The sequence below is a fragment of the Brassica napus genome, chromosome A10 (assembly GCF_020379485.1).
Source record: "Brassica napus cultivar Da-Ae chromosome A10, Da-Ae, whole genome shotgun sequence".
NCBI classification, from domain to species: Eukaryota; Viridiplantae; Streptophyta; class Magnoliopsida; order Brassicales; family Brassicaceae; genus Brassica; species Brassica napus.
The window spans coordinates 18,130,943-18,147,179 of NC_063443.1; the positions used below are offsets into that span (position 1 = coordinate 18,130,943).

The 16,237-nt window shown below is 39.5% G+C and overlaps 6 protein-coding genes across 7 annotated transcripts; 5 read left to right on the forward strand and 1 right to left on the reverse strand.

Moving 5' to 3' along the window:
* Window positions 1-473: 473 nt before the first annotated feature.
* On the forward strand, window positions 474-1,675 carry LOC106419188 (putative phosphatidylglycerol/phosphatidylinositol transfer protein DDB_G0282179). The gene is made up of 4 exons (XM_013859946.3): window positions 474-636; window positions 800-901; window positions 1,094-1,254; window positions 1,425-1,675. The coding sequence occupies exons 1-4, from the start codon at window positions 561-563 to the stop codon at window positions 1,530-1,532; spliced, it is 447 nt and encodes a 148-aa protein (XP_013715400.2). The 5' UTR covers window positions 474-560; the 3' UTR covers window positions 1,533-1,675.
* Window positions 1,676-2,016: 341 nt separating this feature from the next.
* LOC106419363 (uncharacterized protein At5g39865) lies at window positions 2,017-3,216 on the forward strand. The gene has a single exon (XM_013860134.3). It carries the CDS (start codon window positions 2,414-2,416, stop codon window positions 3,140-3,142), a length of 729 nt encoding a protein of 242 aa, XP_013715588.2. The 5' UTR covers window positions 2,017-2,413; the 3' UTR covers window positions 3,143-3,216.
* LOC106419362 (ubiquitin-activating enzyme E1 2) lies at window positions 3,196-7,381 on the reverse strand. The gene is made up of 7 exons (XM_013860133.3): window positions 7,203-7,381; window positions 6,779-7,089; window positions 6,408-6,625; window positions 5,522-6,316; window positions 4,478-5,346; window positions 3,967-4,399; window positions 3,196-3,902 (listed from the first exon to the last, which is right to left on the reverse strand). Exons 2-7 carry the CDS (start codon window positions 7,080-7,082, stop codon window positions 3,306-3,308), a joined length of 3,216 nt encoding a protein of 1,071 aa, XP_013715587.2. The 5' UTR covers window positions 7,083-7,089; window positions 7,203-7,381; the 3' UTR covers window positions 3,196-3,305.
* A 1,204-nt stretch (window positions 7,382-8,585) lies between these two features.
* Window positions 8,586-11,393, forward strand: LOC106419358. Of its 2 annotated transcripts, XM_013860130.3 has the most exons (9): window positions 8,598-9,142; window positions 9,232-9,338; window positions 9,429-9,537; window positions 9,619-9,658; window positions 9,741-9,830; window positions 9,926-10,025; window positions 10,111-10,250; window positions 10,341-10,443; window positions 10,537-11,393. In XM_013860130.3, the coding sequence occupies exons 1-9, from the start codon at window positions 9,019-9,021 to the stop codon at window positions 11,206-11,208; spliced, it is 1,485 nt and encodes a 494-aa protein (XP_013715584.1). In that variant the 5' UTR covers window positions 8,598-9,018; the 3' UTR covers window positions 11,209-11,393. The 2 variants fall into 2 exon arrangements, with proteins under 2 accessions (XP_048598523.1, XP_013715584.1); XM_048742566.1 differs by having other exon boundaries at window positions 8,586-9,142; window positions 9,429-9,658.
* Window positions 11,394-11,919: 526 nt separating this feature from the next.
* LOC106419359 (thioredoxin-like protein HCF164, chloroplastic) lies at window positions 11,920-12,831 on the forward strand. The gene is made up of 2 exons (XM_013860131.3): window positions 11,920-12,426; window positions 12,506-12,831. The coding sequence occupies exons 1-2, from the start codon at window positions 12,004-12,006 to the stop codon at window positions 12,656-12,658; spliced, it is 576 nt and encodes a 191-aa protein (XP_013715585.2). The 5' UTR covers window positions 11,920-12,003; the 3' UTR covers window positions 12,659-12,831.
* A 750-nt stretch (window positions 12,832-13,581) lies between these two features.
* On the forward strand, window positions 13,582-16,188 carry LOC106419210 (lysine--tRNA ligase, cytoplasmic). The gene is given in 10 exon segments (XM_013859970.3): window positions 13,582-13,780; window positions 13,862-14,018; window positions 14,098-14,378; window positions 14,381-14,566; window positions 14,646-15,025; window positions 15,102-15,258; window positions 15,343-15,486; window positions 15,575-15,643; window positions 15,746-15,889; window positions 16,005-16,188. Coding segments are annotated over 10 exon segments (1,731 nt in total). The 5' UTR covers window positions 13,582-13,642; the 3' UTR covers window positions 16,080-16,188.
* Window positions 16,189-16,237: the final 49 nt, after the last annotated feature.

Consider the following 16,237-nt stretch of genomic DNA (forward strand, 5'->3'; position numbering starts at 1 on the left):
TATTACAAATAGTTTTATTTATATTGAAACTTAACGTATGTGATTTCATGCATGGTTCTTAATTCATCAGTAATTTCATGAACATATACATTACATTATTATTGTTATCTAGACTATACATTATTCTTGATATCTACAAAGTGACGAGGTTTTAGTGAATCTGTATAACACAATCCATGTTAGATCTTGCCAACATGAAAAAATAATTGTATTCAAATTTTATTCTCCTCACATAAATATCTTTAAGAAAATAAGGAAGAAGAGGCTAAAAATAAAATAAAAAAGAAGGTATACAGTCAAAGTTGGTTAATCCTGATGGTTCGTTACGACGGATAATCAGGTGCAATCATTCATATCAAATAACTTCTTTAAACGAAATCTAGCCGTCCGTTTTGACTTTTTAGGAAAGAAAGACCTAGCTGAAAGAACGGTCACGATGACACCTACATTCCATGAGAATATAAAAGAGAACAAGTATCCAAAGTTACTCTGCTCCGCTCTGGGTTAACCTCCTTTGAGCTTTTGATCAGCAAGCAAGCACCTCCGAGATTCCATCAACGATGTCGAGAATCGCAATTCTTCCTCTTCTCCTCGTCTTCTCAACGATTGCACGAGCCACAGATGTCCAATACTGTGGTACGTTTGACACTCCGTCTCTTCTTTTAGCTCTTGTTGTTAAAGTTTGATTCTTTTTAGCTTTTTACTCGTAATTGATCGTTTCGAAGTGTCAAAGTTCGTTTTTTTTTTGTTCTGGGGGGAGCTCTCTGCCTTGATAGTGTGATGTATTTGTTAATTGCAGAGGAGAATGCAGAGTATGAAGTGAAAGTGAAAGAGGTTAATATATCGCCCAACCCTATAGCTCGAGGCGAGCCAGCTACTTTTACCATCTCTGCCACCACAGGTTACTTCTTTTTTACTTTACATTACTGTCTGTAACTCTTTTACTTTTTTATATTGATACCAATGATGGAAAGATGTTTCCTTTGTGATGATAATGAATGTGTTAGTTATGATAGAGATTAGAGAGAGACAATGTGAATGCTTACTAGAGTCTGAACAATCCGTTTATGTTATGTTTTTTTTTTTAATAAAGGGCGTGGGATTACGGGTGGGAAGCTGGTGATTGAAGTTACATACTTTGGATGGCACATTCACTCCGAGACTCATGACCTTTGCTCTGAGACAACTTGTCCTGTTGAAACCGGAGACTTCTTGGTTGCACATTCTCAAGTTCTTCCTGGTTACACTCCTCCTGTAAGTTCTATTCGCTTTTGTGGTTCTTGCTGTTCTGTTTGAAGCATCTCTTGCAATCATAGCGGATGTCTTAGGCTTAGTTTGGTAGTATTGAGCAATACATAGAGAGATATTAGATGACAAGTTTGAATGTGTGTGACAAAGTCTACTCTTTTATTTTATCTTTATAGGGTTCATACTCGCTGCAAATGAAGATGCTGGATGCTCAAAAGAAGGAGCTAACATGCATCAAATTCTCCATAGACATTGGATCCGTACCATCTGTGGCCGACATGTAGAGCAGCAATTCACTTTATTTGCCTTTGTATAAATAGTTTCTTAGATATGGTTTTTCTTTTATAGCTTCATCAGTTATGTTACTAGACCTGGATTGCATAATCTTCATCATAGATATATAAAATACATGCTTAGGTGTTTTTTTTTTGCTGCTTCAATCATACAACATATCACCAGGTCTCATGGCCACCAGTCCAATGCTTGAAACGGTTTATGATTGACGATTTCTTAACCACCACCATCATTTTAAGTAAACTGAAGCATAATGTAATGTGAAAAGTAATCAGAGGAAGCATATATGATGATTAAATTAAGTTAATTTTGACTAATTCGAATTTTGCTTAGCTAAAGCTGAGCTACTTTACCAATCTGAGACATCATTGCACGTTTACGGAAATTGTAAAAGACAAGACAGGCGGCATTATCATTCTTACCGAACCCAAAAAGAAGGAATATAAACTTCTAAAAATCAATCTACCAGACAGATTTGTAATTAATTTTTTTTTTCTTAAAGCTCTATAACATCTTTTTGTTTGGGTAAAAAATCATGACTCATGAGTGTTGTTGTTTGCCTCTGTGATTGAGGTGTGAGTTTTATCATCTTACATTATTGTGGCAGTGACTCATCTAAAAAACTTTTTTTTTTCTTATGTTCTGGAATAAAACCCCATCAAGAAAGACTTTTGAAAGCTAACCCCAGAAAGTAGCTTTTAAAACCTCTTTTTCAACCCCACAAGCTAACCAAAGAAGAAACCTGAAAACGAAAAACCCCATTACGTTTTGTTTTCATCCTCGTGCCCCGATCTTATCTTTGGTTTTGATCTTGATTCTTGAATTTGGTTTTTCCCCAGCAAAAGATTCAGTTTTTTTTTTTTAAATAGCAATGAAGGGAATGAAGGAGAGATTGGCGAAGAAGATCAAACTCATCACCATTGTTTCAACCTTGAAGCAAGGCCTAGCTCATCACAAGAGTAAGATTGACCGGACAATCCATCATATTAGAGACGAGATAGTTGCTGAATCTGGTCAACGCAAAGGTTGTGTTACACCAACGCTACCAGAGCTTGAGTATGTGGATGTGTCAGAACAAGAACACGATGTTGAAGAAGAAGAAAGAGAGATACTTTCGGAATTTGAAGAGAATTGTCCACCAGGAGGTGAAGATTCTGTCGTGTTCTACGCCACGGGACTGCGAGGTGTGAGAAAAACTTTCGAAGCGTGTAGAAGAGTAAGATTCTTGTTGGAGAATCACATGGTGAAGTATAAAGAGAGAGATGTCTCGGTTGATTCAGAGTATAGAGACGAGATGTGGAGGTTGCTTGGTAGGAAAGTCACCTCTCCGAGGCTGTTTATTAGAGGTAGGTACATTGGAGGAGCTGATGAAGTTGTGGCGTTGAACGAGAACGGGAAGCTCAAGAAGCTTCTACAAGGGATCTCACGGGCTCATTCGCCTTGTGAGTGTTGTCTGAACGAAAGGTTTTTGATATGTTCTAGTTGCAACGGAAGCTCAAGATTGATTGCAGACGATGAAGAGACGAGTAATGGTACTATGTGGACGAGATGCAGAGAATGTAACGAGAAAGGGCTTGTTAGATGTCCTCTTTGTACTTGATGTTGTTGTACTAACTACTAGTCTATGTTTTGTATTTGGTTCCTGTAGAATAATAAGTTGCAAACACTGACTCATGTTATATTGTTCGCATATTCAAACAAGACACCAACAAAACTCTGTTCTGTAGTATAAAGACGACTTTTGGGAGATGTTAAGATTCTGATCAGGCGTAGTAGACTGATACGAGAGGGATGTCAACGTCATTGTCGTTGTCATCCTCACAAGCCACCACAACATCCAAGTGACGTCTGTAAGCAGGCAGTTCAACTTTAGCAACGTCTCTTGCAAGATCCACCACTCTCTTGTCCATCCTCTCTTTATGCCTTGGGAACATACTGTTGTACAGCAAACAGCTTCCGACCGATATGCTGTACGCGTTTAGTCCTTTCTCTTTTAACCATTTTAGCAGCTCCTTTAGAGTTGGGTTTCCTTTGATCACCCATCGGTCCCAAACCGTCCAGCTTTGGTCTTGGTGCTTCACTACTTTGGGTGGAACCGGCTCAGCTATGGAGAAGAGTGGAAGCGCTAAGTTCGCGAATGTGTTTCTGTAGTCTTCCACTTTGTGTGCACCGTCTAAGACCTTGTACAGCTCTAGGCACACGAAACCCGTTGCCATGGCCGTTGATGTTGCGATGGCAGGTATGATTCTTCCGGCGATGAACTTGGCTTTAAGCTTGTCCACCTCGGGAACGCTGTAGTTCCTTGCTCTCATGTTGGCTAGCCCAGCGATCATATCCATGTGGTAGTTGGTGTCGTCATCCTACAAACATCATAATGTTAGAAACAGACTTTGATAAGAGTTGGGATACAAATATATGATTCACCTTTTCAAACTGGATTGGTTTCATCCTGAACTCTGGCTGCAAGCTAAGTCTGCACCGCTCTAGTTTTGCGATTAGTTCATTGATTACTGCTGCATCATCGACTGAAGCTGTAGACAGAGTTGTAGCCTTCTCATCTGTCACAATCTTTGCGTCTTCCCTCGGCTCAAAGTTGGGGACTATCACTCTTTCCACTGCCTCAGCTAGTCCGGTTGGGGTTTTAGCCCACTCAGGAGTAGGGATTCCGAATGTCTCTGCACGCAAGATAGCAGCAGCCATGACAAAATTGGTATGGCTGAGGTCTGTTGAGGTGAACTTAAGCGGGCGAGGGAATCTCTTTGGGGCAGACCAGAATGGAGCTCCGGTACTGGTGTTAGCATCCTCAGGAAATGTGAAAATCAGCTGCTTCACACGGTTGACGAAGTAATCTTCAAACCTGTAAGCAAAAAATATGTGTTAAAAGAAGTGAAAGAGTATACAATCACGCTGAAGGGTTCACAACATCAGGGAATACCTCAGACGAGCCCAAGTTATACAATCCTGGAAGGAATTGCACTTCTCTTTCTCAAGGCACTCAACAACACGTCCCAAAGTATCCCTAGCTTGAGCATCACCAGCAGTCCTCATCGCTTTCATGTATTCATCGGGATTTGAGAGGTACGCATTCACTTCAGCTGGTGTTTTCTCAAGCAGACCCTCGAACTCAGAGCGAGCCCATGTTAAGCAATGGTCAATGTTGTGAGGAAACGAGTGCACCGTGCACATCGGAGCCTGTTTCTCTGGCGGGTCTCTCGAAGCACCATAGTTCTCAGTGAGATGAGGGATAACCATCTGTGTGTTGCACTTGGCACCTAGAGTTCCTGACTCGAGGAGAGGCTTCTGGAAATACACACACCTTGAATCGACATAAAGCCTTGCAGTGACATTGTCCAGTGCGTTGACAACAACTGTCAGATTCTCCCAGAAGCTGTCGTCAAAGACATTCTCAGTCTCTGGTCCAACACGATTTTGCAGAGCATCAATCTTGAGACGAGAATTTATTCCCGCTGCTGCTGTTGCGGCAACTGTGGATTTAGCCTGTCCTATGTTCCAGTCGCGGAAAAGAAACTGCCGACTCAGGTTGCTCTTCTCGATTACATCATCATCGGTGACAGTTAGCTTCCCTTGAACGCCACATGACACACCCATCAAAGCCAAGTTCTTTAAGAACTCACATCCAAGAGCACCAGCCCCTACAACAAAAACTTTGGCATCCTCGAGTTTCTTCTGAAGTGTAGACCCAAATACAGAGATCTGAGCATCATAACGGCTATTTTGTGGTCTAAACTCTGATGCATCAAGGGGTTCCTTGGGGAGTGACTCCAACGAATCAAAGTAAAAGAACTGCACAAGTAATGCAAAAACTCAATACAGATAACAAAATAAATACTACTAAGGGGACAAGAGACTTTTATTAGAAGCCTATGTAATTGAAGAACAACATGGCTCAACAAGTGGAAATTACACATAAAGAGTGAATAGATGTGCATCAAGAAAATTCAAACAGATAAGAATTTACCTGAAAGATAGGATGGAATTTCCCAGAGCATGCCTTGACAACCTCTTGTCCAACAATACCACCAAACATTGCAGCCATGGGATTCAGAACAGCCCTGGATCCAAAGGCCAAATGCCGCAATAGTTTAGAGTTGACATCTTCCAACTTTGCATCACCCAAACTCTCGTTAATGTCAACTGCAATTTCCACCAGTTTCTGAGCATCTTCTTCCGAACCAGCAAACGGAAACCGGCCTGCTTGAGACGAAAACCTATCAAGCGCCTGGAATGCTAAGTGAAGAAGAGGTGGCCGGTCAAACTTCGAAAAGTCACTAAGAAGAAATTCGCCTGGATCTCTAATTGCTTCTCTGAGCGGCTTAAAGTTCAGCACCTTTGGTTGTTTAACCTGAGTCACAATCCCACCCTTCACATACGTCCCGCAGCTAGTGGTATCTTCCTCAAGGACAAACGAATACGGCTTGACATTTTTAACCTTCCTTGGTTTACCATCGTTTAACTCCGCCATCCCCTCAACTTCAGAGAAAACCACAAGATCTCCGTCCTGAAACTCGAGCCTCTCATCATCCACACACGAAACAAAAGCAGGATTTTCATTGCTAACGGAAGCGATGATGCCAGAGTGCGGTTCCTCTCCATCAACATCAAGAACAGTAAACCGAGGTCCAAAATCACAAAACAACGACCCAAAGAGACCCCTAACATCAGCCTTGATGAACGCAATAGGAGGCTGATGGCTATGACAGTAATCATCAAACTCTGTCGCTTTCTCAAAAGAGGCATCCACAAATACCACCGCCTGCAACAAAGAAAACAAACTAAAACATTATGTACATTGTACAGAAAAAAATTGCATCTATGGATCATAATAGTCTGAAGAATTTGGATACCTGGAAACCAGAAAGCTGCTCTTTGGTTAACTCGCCAGTCAAAGCCGAGACAGCCACGGCATTGTTGAGTTCTTGCAACTTGTGAACAGAAGCAAGTGCTCTATTCTTACCAACGTCCTCCTCGGTGAAAACAAAGTTGCTAGACAAGTCCCATAGCTCAACCACGTTCTCATCGTGAAGCGTCACCGACTTCACACCAGCTAGAATAATATTCTTGGCTATAAACAGGATAACAAACTCATCATCACAAATAAGTAAATAAAGAACATAGTGATTGATATGAATCAACAATACGGTTAGAGACTCTTAAAATGTGACATGCAAGATTGATTTAACAACTAAATTAAAAAAAAAATAAAGAAAGCGGTTACCAATCTCAACACCAAGGCCCTGGATCCCTGAGATGAGGACGTTGGAAGCGAAAAGCCTCCTCATGGTCTCGCGTCCGTAGACCGCGAGCTGCCTGCTGTGCAGATCTTCGTCGATCTCGTGATTGGTGGAGCTGTTACCAACCGCCTCCACGCTCATCGGCGCAGTGCTGTTCAGCTCGATGTTGGAGATGGAGGTGAGGATCGGGGAGCCATCGGCTGCGGACTCGGTGTGATCGATCCGTCGCTTCTTGCGCGGCGACGAAGCGGATGCGAGAGTGGTCTCCCTTGCTACGAATGGCTCCATAGAGTAACTGAAAGACAATATAAATAAATAAATAAATCCTGATGAGAGGTTCCTTAAAGCTATAATCGATGAACGAATCTGGAGAAGAAACGAGAATCGGAGCAGGAGAAGAAACGGTACCGTTCGTGCGTTTCGGATGAAGGAGAAGATCGGAGGCGATAAGCGGCGAATGTGTTGAGAGAGAGAGAGAGAGTAGGCGTGGGGCTTTGTAGGTTGTGCAGAAGCGGCAGCTAAATGAGAGAGGGCTGGGTGATGGGCTTACCTAGTAACAGTGTTCAGTATCAGCCTATGTTGTAAACCGTTACGTGAGTTTTTTTATCCTCTTCTCTTCCTCCGGTTTAATAATGGTTTGGTATGTATGCGCTAAACCAAACCAAATTAATCAAATTAAGCGTGTTCGATTTGGCTGTTTAAGATTTGAAGTTTGGAAAATGATAATCAAACCAAGTAGTTATGATTATAGATGAAGATGATAGTTTCAATGCGTGCTTTCTAACACCTAGAGATTAAAAGACGGTTCGAAGAAGTATTCGTTAATAACTCTACAAAGAGTTAAGTCTTATCACTATATGTGGAAATGTACCTCATGAACATGAACTCACCCATTTTAGCATTAGAAAGTTTGGTGTGAGCACGTGTTTTTGGAAATTGGTAGTGGGATGCTCTCCATATATAACTTCTCAATTATCACATTTCCAATTAACACAATCTAACACTTTATGTTAATAATATCAACATTGTTTTTTTTTTCAACTGTGGTTAGTTCATTGTTAAGATTATTGGTACACACTCAAATCTTTCGTTCAATGCGTGGTCCTTTACCTAATTTAGGTTTAGCCAAATGTTTATGATTTTCCAACTGAAAATATTTAGCTTTAGGCATTAAATATATAATGGGCAGGGCCATGGCCTCCTGTAATGGGCCAAAATTCCAGATGACTGATGGCACTTACGTTCAGACAAAAGCCCAGTAAGGTTGGATCTTCAACAGATAGCCTCTCCGTACCTTTTCTCTTATCACTTTGTTTGATGTTTGCTATGAGCATCAACGGTCACATAACAAAAAAGTGGTCAGTCTGGGATTGAACATTCGTCATGCGTGTAAATATGTAGGGAATCACAAACTTCAATGTATAGTTCAGCCACCCGTACGAGCATTCAATGCATTTGAAGTTTTGAACATACTAAAGTGGTTAGTTACAAAAAAAAAACATACTACTAAAGTGGTATGATTGGTGGTTAATACTATATTTAAAGTTGACAAAAGAGAGAATTAATTACTCAGGAGAGAGAGATGCCAAATTTAAGCAAAAAAGAGGACCCCCTAAAATGTTGGTTTTCAGCTGGCATCATCATATCATAAATCATCTCCTGAGTATGGGCTATTTTTGTCCTCTGCATATACTACTAGCTATATTAAAAAAAAATGAAAGAGAGAAGAAGGAGAAGAAGGTAGATAGATAGATGTGATTAAAGAGGCAGACAACTTCCCACCTATCTTCTTCACACTCGTTCTGACATCGACTCTTATCTGTTTTCATAATAAAAACCTATTATTATCAGTCTCTTTTTTTTTTTTGAACAAATTTATTATCAGTCTCTTATTCTTCTTCTTATGTCCTAATCTCGACATTAATCTTCTGTCATTTACCCAACGTCTCATCCCTTTGTTGGTAACTCCGAGACTATTCTTGGAAATGGACCACTTTTGAATTTTCTCCATACAATTAGAAACGTATCACCTTCTTCATCCCTCTTGTCGGTCACGTTTTGGTGCTAATCCTTTTCTTCTTACCCTTTCTCTCTTTTCTTTTATTCCAAAAATTGTGATCGGATCATTAAAACATTTCAAGAAATTAAGTTATTCTTCTGGTGGGTTTATGCTATTTATAGCTGATTTAATTGTGAATTAATCTTTGGTTCGAAGCTTGAGATTATGCAGAAGAAACGAGAGATCTGTGAGTACAGAGACAAGCTAGACAAGACCTTGTCTTCTCCTGATCTCACCAATGATCAGACTCTCAAATCCCTTCTCAGAAAACAGCTTTACCCCTCCCAAGGTTCTGTTCTGTTATTTATTTTTTTGTGCTTTTACTATTATATCAATACACTGAGATTTTGTTTCATGTTGGTGTGGTCATTTTTGTAGAGTGTAATGAGAATATATTGGATAAAAGAACAGCTGATGTATCAAAGCTACTTACCACGCTTAGAAGTGTTTCCATGACGGATGATCATGGAAACAGTGATTGGAAAGTACGTTTTTTCTTGTTCCGACTTCAGACCCATTCTTTTCTTCTTCTTTTTTGTAACGAGTTATCAAAATAAGTGTTTTATTTTTAACAGCTGAAACATGATCTTGAAGATTGCCGTGTGATGTACCGTGAAGGGGTAGATGGAAGTCCTTTTCACACTATGCTCGTTGAAGGTTACATGGATGCCCCTCTCCAAGAATGTAGGCTTTTTTTCTTCTTCTTTCTATTAGAATATAAACAGATTCAAAGTTTTTCTAGAAAATGGACTTATGATGATGCAGGCTTGTGCGTTTCGTGGGAAGCAACCCTCTACAAGAAATGGTTTGAATGTCTCAAGATATTTGATTATGAACAACATGAATTCATGTCTGGTATTTATTCAGTTATATATATGTTGTTTTAGGTGGCCACAGTTTACATTCCCTCCATTTAAGATTGTACAAAACACATGCTTGCAGAAGGTTAGGATTGGTGAACAAGTATGTTTTATAAGGTCTGTTCCAATTGAGAAGCTCATTTATTCAAAAAAAATATTGTTTGTGGTTTCTATGTAACCTGTGTAATCTTTTACATTTTGTGGGAAGAAAGGATGAAGGTACCATGGCCATTAGCAGAAAGAGAACTTATTGTTCACTATTTCTTGTTTGAATACTTTAAAGATGGCTTAGTCGTCATCCTTCTCAACACAGTAAAAAATCAAAAACCCTTCTCTAATTTATAAAACTTTTTGACATGATCTGAAATCAATTTTGTTTTTGCAACTTTTTATTTAGATATCAGATTTGGATAGCATTGGAGTTTCCTCTAAGGAGATCAACGAGGACGTTATGTCAGTAACACCTGGTGCAGTGAGGATTGATGTCGTGGGAGGATTTGTTTTACAAAAGGTTACTCCAGAGAGGAGTTACTTCAGGTTTGGTGATCATGACTCATTGTAGTACTAGTGTAACATGTTACTTGGTTCTTTTGGTTTATGAAGCTGCTTATGTCTGAATAATTGTAGGACGATAGGGGATATTGATATAAAGCTGGACTTTGTCCCTCCCTCTCTTATGAATTTTGTGTCTAGGCAGCTCATTGGTAACGGTTTCAGATTATATAAAAAGGTAAGAAAACCTGAGTTTATTGGTTTCATTGTTTTAATGTTTTGGTGCAGTTTTGATTGTGTGATAAACGTTTACTTACGTGAATGTAAACAGTCAGTTGCTTCCGTGGCTAAATTTGATGAAGATTACAGCAGAGCTTTAGCTGATCCGTTGTATACTAAGATACGTCAAGCTCTGTATTCAACTGATAACGCAAGTGAGGAAGAACCAAAGCTGGAAGCCAATGAAGTGAATGGCGATAAGGAACATGATAATGATGAAGATGTTAGTGAAATTGAACATGTACACTGTAGAAAAACCGTTCCTGAGATTGAGGAGGAAGAATATGATTATTTTGAGGAAAGTATTTCTTCAGAGGAGGGGAATATAAATGGCAAGACTAATGGCGACATCAGAAGACGGTTTTGCATAAGTCCAGAGGTAAAACAAGCTTTAGGGACTCTAGATAGAGTGATATACATGGTTAGAACAAATACAACTCCTGTTCAAGAAGCTGAGGAGTTGTCGCCAGACAGAGCAGAGGATGATCACAAAAAGCAAGTCAGTCTGTTGGAACATTTTGAAAATGTTCCTCAAAAATCAGAGAGGCAAGATTTTTCAACCTCAACGGTCATACAAGAGACGAGGGTTTTTAGTCAAGAGGACAAGAGAGAGAAGGTGACAGGAGAAGAAGAGAGTGGGATCTTAGAAAAAGGTGGTAAGAACAAGAGCTTGGGGAGGAGGAAACGTAAGACACGCTGCTTAGCTTTCAGGTCCTGGCTCTGAAGGAAGCTCGAGTTCCTATTGTTCTGCGAAGAGTGTGCGGCAACATACGAGTTGATAAGGATTTGGATTGTGTTTACTTGAAAATCTAATCTTAGATGCATGATCCATGCAAAAGTTTATGGATTCTTTTTTGTAAACTTGTTTCTCAGGAGGAAAAGATTATATACACATTTTTTTTCTTTTAATTCTTAACATATTATTCTACTAAAAATCTATTATAATATTAAAAGTATCCAAAAACATGAAAAATAACTAAATTATTATAAAGTATCCGAACTATCCGGATAGTTTGATTCGAAATATCCAAAGTAATATGAAATATTCAAACTTTTTATTTAAATCATCATAATTATTTGATATTGTATCTCTCAAACCGATATTTTATCCGAATTACCCGAACTATCCGAACCGAAACCAAATGATAACCGAACTTTTTTAGGATATTTTTTGATTCCTAGTTTTACTATCCGAACCGAACCGAATCCGAAACTATCCACACCGAACCAAACCAAAAATATGTCAAATAGTAAGTAGATCCTCCAGCTTATTATCCGAACTACACAAAATACGCGAACCAAACAGATATCCGAAATGCGCAGGCTAGTAAAAGAACAGAAAATGAGAGATAAACCGATTCTTTGAGTTACGGTTTGGTTTGGTTAAAAAACCAAAATTTTAGCAAACCGAAATAATAAAAGTCCCTAATTAATAATTTCTTCGACCGTCGCAGAATTACATTCTTCTAACACAAGTTCCCGGCGAGTCAAACTTCTTCTCCGCCGCAACGGCACTTTGATGGAATCGAAGATTACGACCGCTTCTCCTCCTCCAAACCCTCTCTTCTGCTTGAAATGGCCATGGGACTCTCCAAACAAACAACCCAAATCTCCAAGCGTCTGCGACTTTCAATCCCCCTGGCTATTCAGATCTATGCAAAGCGTCGGTTCCTTCGCTCTCACCTCCTTCAACTCGCTCGGGCTCGATCTAAAACCCCCAAAGAAGAAGCCTTTAAGCGCTTCCGAGCAAGGAGAAGCAGAACAGAGAGCCTTCGCGGCTGCGTTGGCTAGCCAGAAGGATGCAACTGTGCTCGAGTTTTACTCGCCGAAGTGCAGACTCTGCAACTCTCTGCTCAACTTCGTCTTGGAGGTTGAGAAAAGGAACTCGAATTGGCTTAGTGTTACCATGGCTGATGCGGAGAACGAGAAGTGGTTTCCCGAGGTAATGTGAAAAGATGAGATCTTTGTGTGCGTAAACGCAAATGCATAACTGAAGATTTTGTGTCTCTTTTGAAATGCAGCTTCTTCATTATGACATAAAGTATGTTCCTTGCTTTGTTTTGTTGGACAAAAATGGACAAGCTTTGGCTAAGACGGGTGTTCCTAGTAGCCGTGCTCATGTTATTGCCGGTATCTCTCATCTTCTTAAGATGAAGCGGCCACCTACAGTCTGAGATTATGGTTGTGGATGGTTTGTTTCTGGTGTACCAAATATCATTTACTAATGTTGTGGAAGGTTACGGTGATAATAGATGTTTTTGTTGTATAGATGCCAATCTCTATTACTCACTGTTGGTTCTTTCTGTTGTCTTGGCTCACTTTGAATTGAGAAGTAGTATTTGTGACTTGAGATATTACAGGTTTTGGAGGATCGAGATAGTGGTTATGTTTCCAAGGACAAAGTGAATCCTAAGTAGCTATTCTTTCTAAACCACATTTGGTTTGTAACAACTGTATGGCCCTTGTGGGGGATTGCATTGACTACTTTAGGGCATTACAGTTACTTTAACCTCAAGGATATTCTAAAAGCTTGTCTTTTCTTTACTATCCATCATTAGAGTCTTCCAGAACATAAAAGGGTATCATCTTCGAAACTCACTAGATTTTTCTAACTTGATCGAGAGGTTCTTTTGACAAATAGAAGCAGCTTCTTCGATGTTCACTTTGACCACTAGAGGAACCCCTTTATCATCATATTTGTGTTAGCAGGTGAGGTATTTTTATATTCATAAGAGATCTCTTTCTTGTTGATACTCCATTTATTAATAATATACGGCAAAGAAGACAATGGGACAAGTAAAAAAGAAGGCATATTGTACTCTTTCGTCGATGATTCAACAAAGACCATCAGTGACAAAAGAAAAGAATGTTTTTTAGTTGGAGTATACATTTATGCATTTATTTAAAATTATACACAAATGTTATTTTATTTTTATTATTTACAAACGACAGTATGTTGTGCGTTTAGGAAGGAAACTTGGTCCCCAATTAATAGTTGACCGACCGACCCTGAGGATCCTCCTCTCTGTGTGTATAAATACTATATGATTGTGAAGACACAACAGGTCTAAGATCATAAAACATAAACAGACATTCGACTAGTCATCATCAGGTTTAAGTAACTGGAAGAGAAGCGTCCATTCTTTTAGCTCGTAACGATGGAGGAACACTCTGATCTGCCTTCGAGATCCATGGACATGGAGGTTGCAGCAACTGCTCTACCCCTCAACGACGAAGAGTATGTCTATGAGGATGCGCGGAGCGAGGAGTGCAGTGAAGTGGAAGACGCCGACCAAGTGAGTTCCTTTTGATCTTTGATTAGGATTGATCAACAACAGTGTGACAATTGTTTTTTTATTTTTTTATTTTATTTGCAGAAATACTATGAAAGCAGATTGAAGGATATTGATAATGGAGATCAAGACAGTTATCCACACAAGTTTGCTGTTTCGATTTCTGTCTCTGAGTTCATTGCCAAGTATAAAAGCTTATTCAACGGCGACCATGTTGAAGACGACCAAGTTTCTGTAGCCGGTATAATTTTTTTTTAGCAAACGTTTCATTCATTTAAAAAGAGTTAGTAATATATTTATTTATTTTATTTTAATATTAGGACGGATAATGAGCAAGAGATCATCATCTTCCAAGCTTTCATTCTATGATTTGAATGATAGTTGTTTAAAGGTCCAAGTGATGGCTGATTTAAGGAAGTCTGAACTAGACAAAGATGAGTTTGCAAAGCTCCATGCCTTTGCTAAGCGTGGTGATATCGTCGGTGTCACTGGTTTTCCAGGAAAAACTAAGAGAGGAGAGTTAAGTATCTTCCCACGATCGTTTACTGTGCTGTCTCCTTGCCTCCACATGTTGCCGAGTCCTGCTAACAATAAGGTTAGGGAGAAATTTGGTCTCCAGGACACCTAAGACATCCTCAAACATATGTTCTTAAAGATCAGGAAACTCGTTTTCGCCAGCGGTATCTTGATCTGATGATGAACAATCATGAGATTCCACAGATATTCAAGACCATTGATAACATAAACAAATACATTAGAAGATTCCTCTCCCTTCTTGATTTCGTAGAGGTAACATTGATTGTTTATGAGATTATTATTCTCCATCCTTTTTTTTTTGTTTTCCTCATTTTGTTAAAATTTTCTTTAGGTTTCGACTCCAATGTTGCACACGATACCCGGTGGAGCAGCTGCGCGTCCCTTTGTGACACACCACAACGACCTCGACATGAAGCTATACATGCGTATCTCACCCGAACTTTACCTCAAGCAGCTTGTCGTCGGCGGCATGGACCGTGTCTACGAGATTGGGAAGCAGTTCAGGAACGAGAGTATTGACATGACGCACAACCCCGAGTTCACCACTTGCGAGTTCTACATGGCTTACGCGGACTACAATGACTTGATGAAAATGACTGAAGATTTGCTGAGTGGGTTGGTCAAGGAGCTAACGGGTGGTTACAGAGTCAAGTACCATGCTAAGGGATATGATAAGGATCCGATAGTAATCGACTTCACTCCTCCATACAGGTATGGTAGCATAGCTCTATCTTATGGGAGGTTGGAAACATAATCTAATGTTATCTTTTTTGTTTAATTTCTCTAGGAGGATTGATATGATAGGAGAGTTGGAGAAGGTTGCTAATCTCAGCATACCAAAGGATTTGGCTAGTGAGGAAGCTAACAAGTATCTCATTGATGCATGCGTGAGGTTTGGTGTCAAGTGCGCAGCTCCTATGACAACTGCTCGTTTGTTGGATAAAGTAAGTTTCCTTTTTGTTAAGACTTTTGAAGTTATGTGATTTGGTTAATGCTTATTTAGTTTTAAATGTTTTGAAACTGTGCAGCTTGTTGGACACTTTCTGGAAAGGACATGTGTTAACCCCACTTTTATAATGAACCACCCGGAGATAATGAGTCCTTTGGCAAAGTCGCATAGATCCATCAAGGGGTTGACTGAACGGTTTGAGCTGTTCATTAACCAACACGAAGTAAGCTTATTTATGTATATATAATGTTTTTCATATGGTCAAACATTATAGTTACTCTATACTAAAAGTTGTTTTTGTTTGAATTCAGCTGTGCAATGCATACACTGAGTTGAATGACCCTGTGGTACAGCGTCAGCGTTTTGCTGATCAGCTCAAGGTATAATAATTGAGATTCCTATCATCACTGATCTAATAATAGCCTTTCTCTGTCTCTGTTGTATGTATCATTGTTTTGAAACGTTGAGATATTTTTTTTCAGGATCGGCAAAGTGGAGATGAAGAGGCGATCGCATTGGATGAGAGCTTTTGCACAGCTTTGGAGTATGGATTGCCTCCTACAGGTGGTTGGGGACTTGGAATAGACCGGCTTGCTATGTTGCTTACCGACTCCCAGAACATTAAGGTCCCCTCTCTTTTTTTTATTCATCTTAATTAATCCACGCTAGTAAAGAAACTACAGTGGAATAGTGTTGTCTTGTCTTGTCTTACACTCATGTTCTGAAATGTTGTTGTCGCAGGAAGTTATTACCTTCCCACTAATGAAGCCTCAGGCTCAGGATGCAGCTCCAGAAGCTGAGGATAGCAAGGTTTAAAGGAGTGCCCATTGTTTCTTGAAATAAAGATAGTTTTTCTGATTTTTTTCTGATTTTCTTGTAATTAAACCAAAATAATAATAATAATAATAATAGTTTGTATTTTAAATAATAAGTTTTTGCATTTTGCATTAAAAACTCATCTGAAATGGTTATTA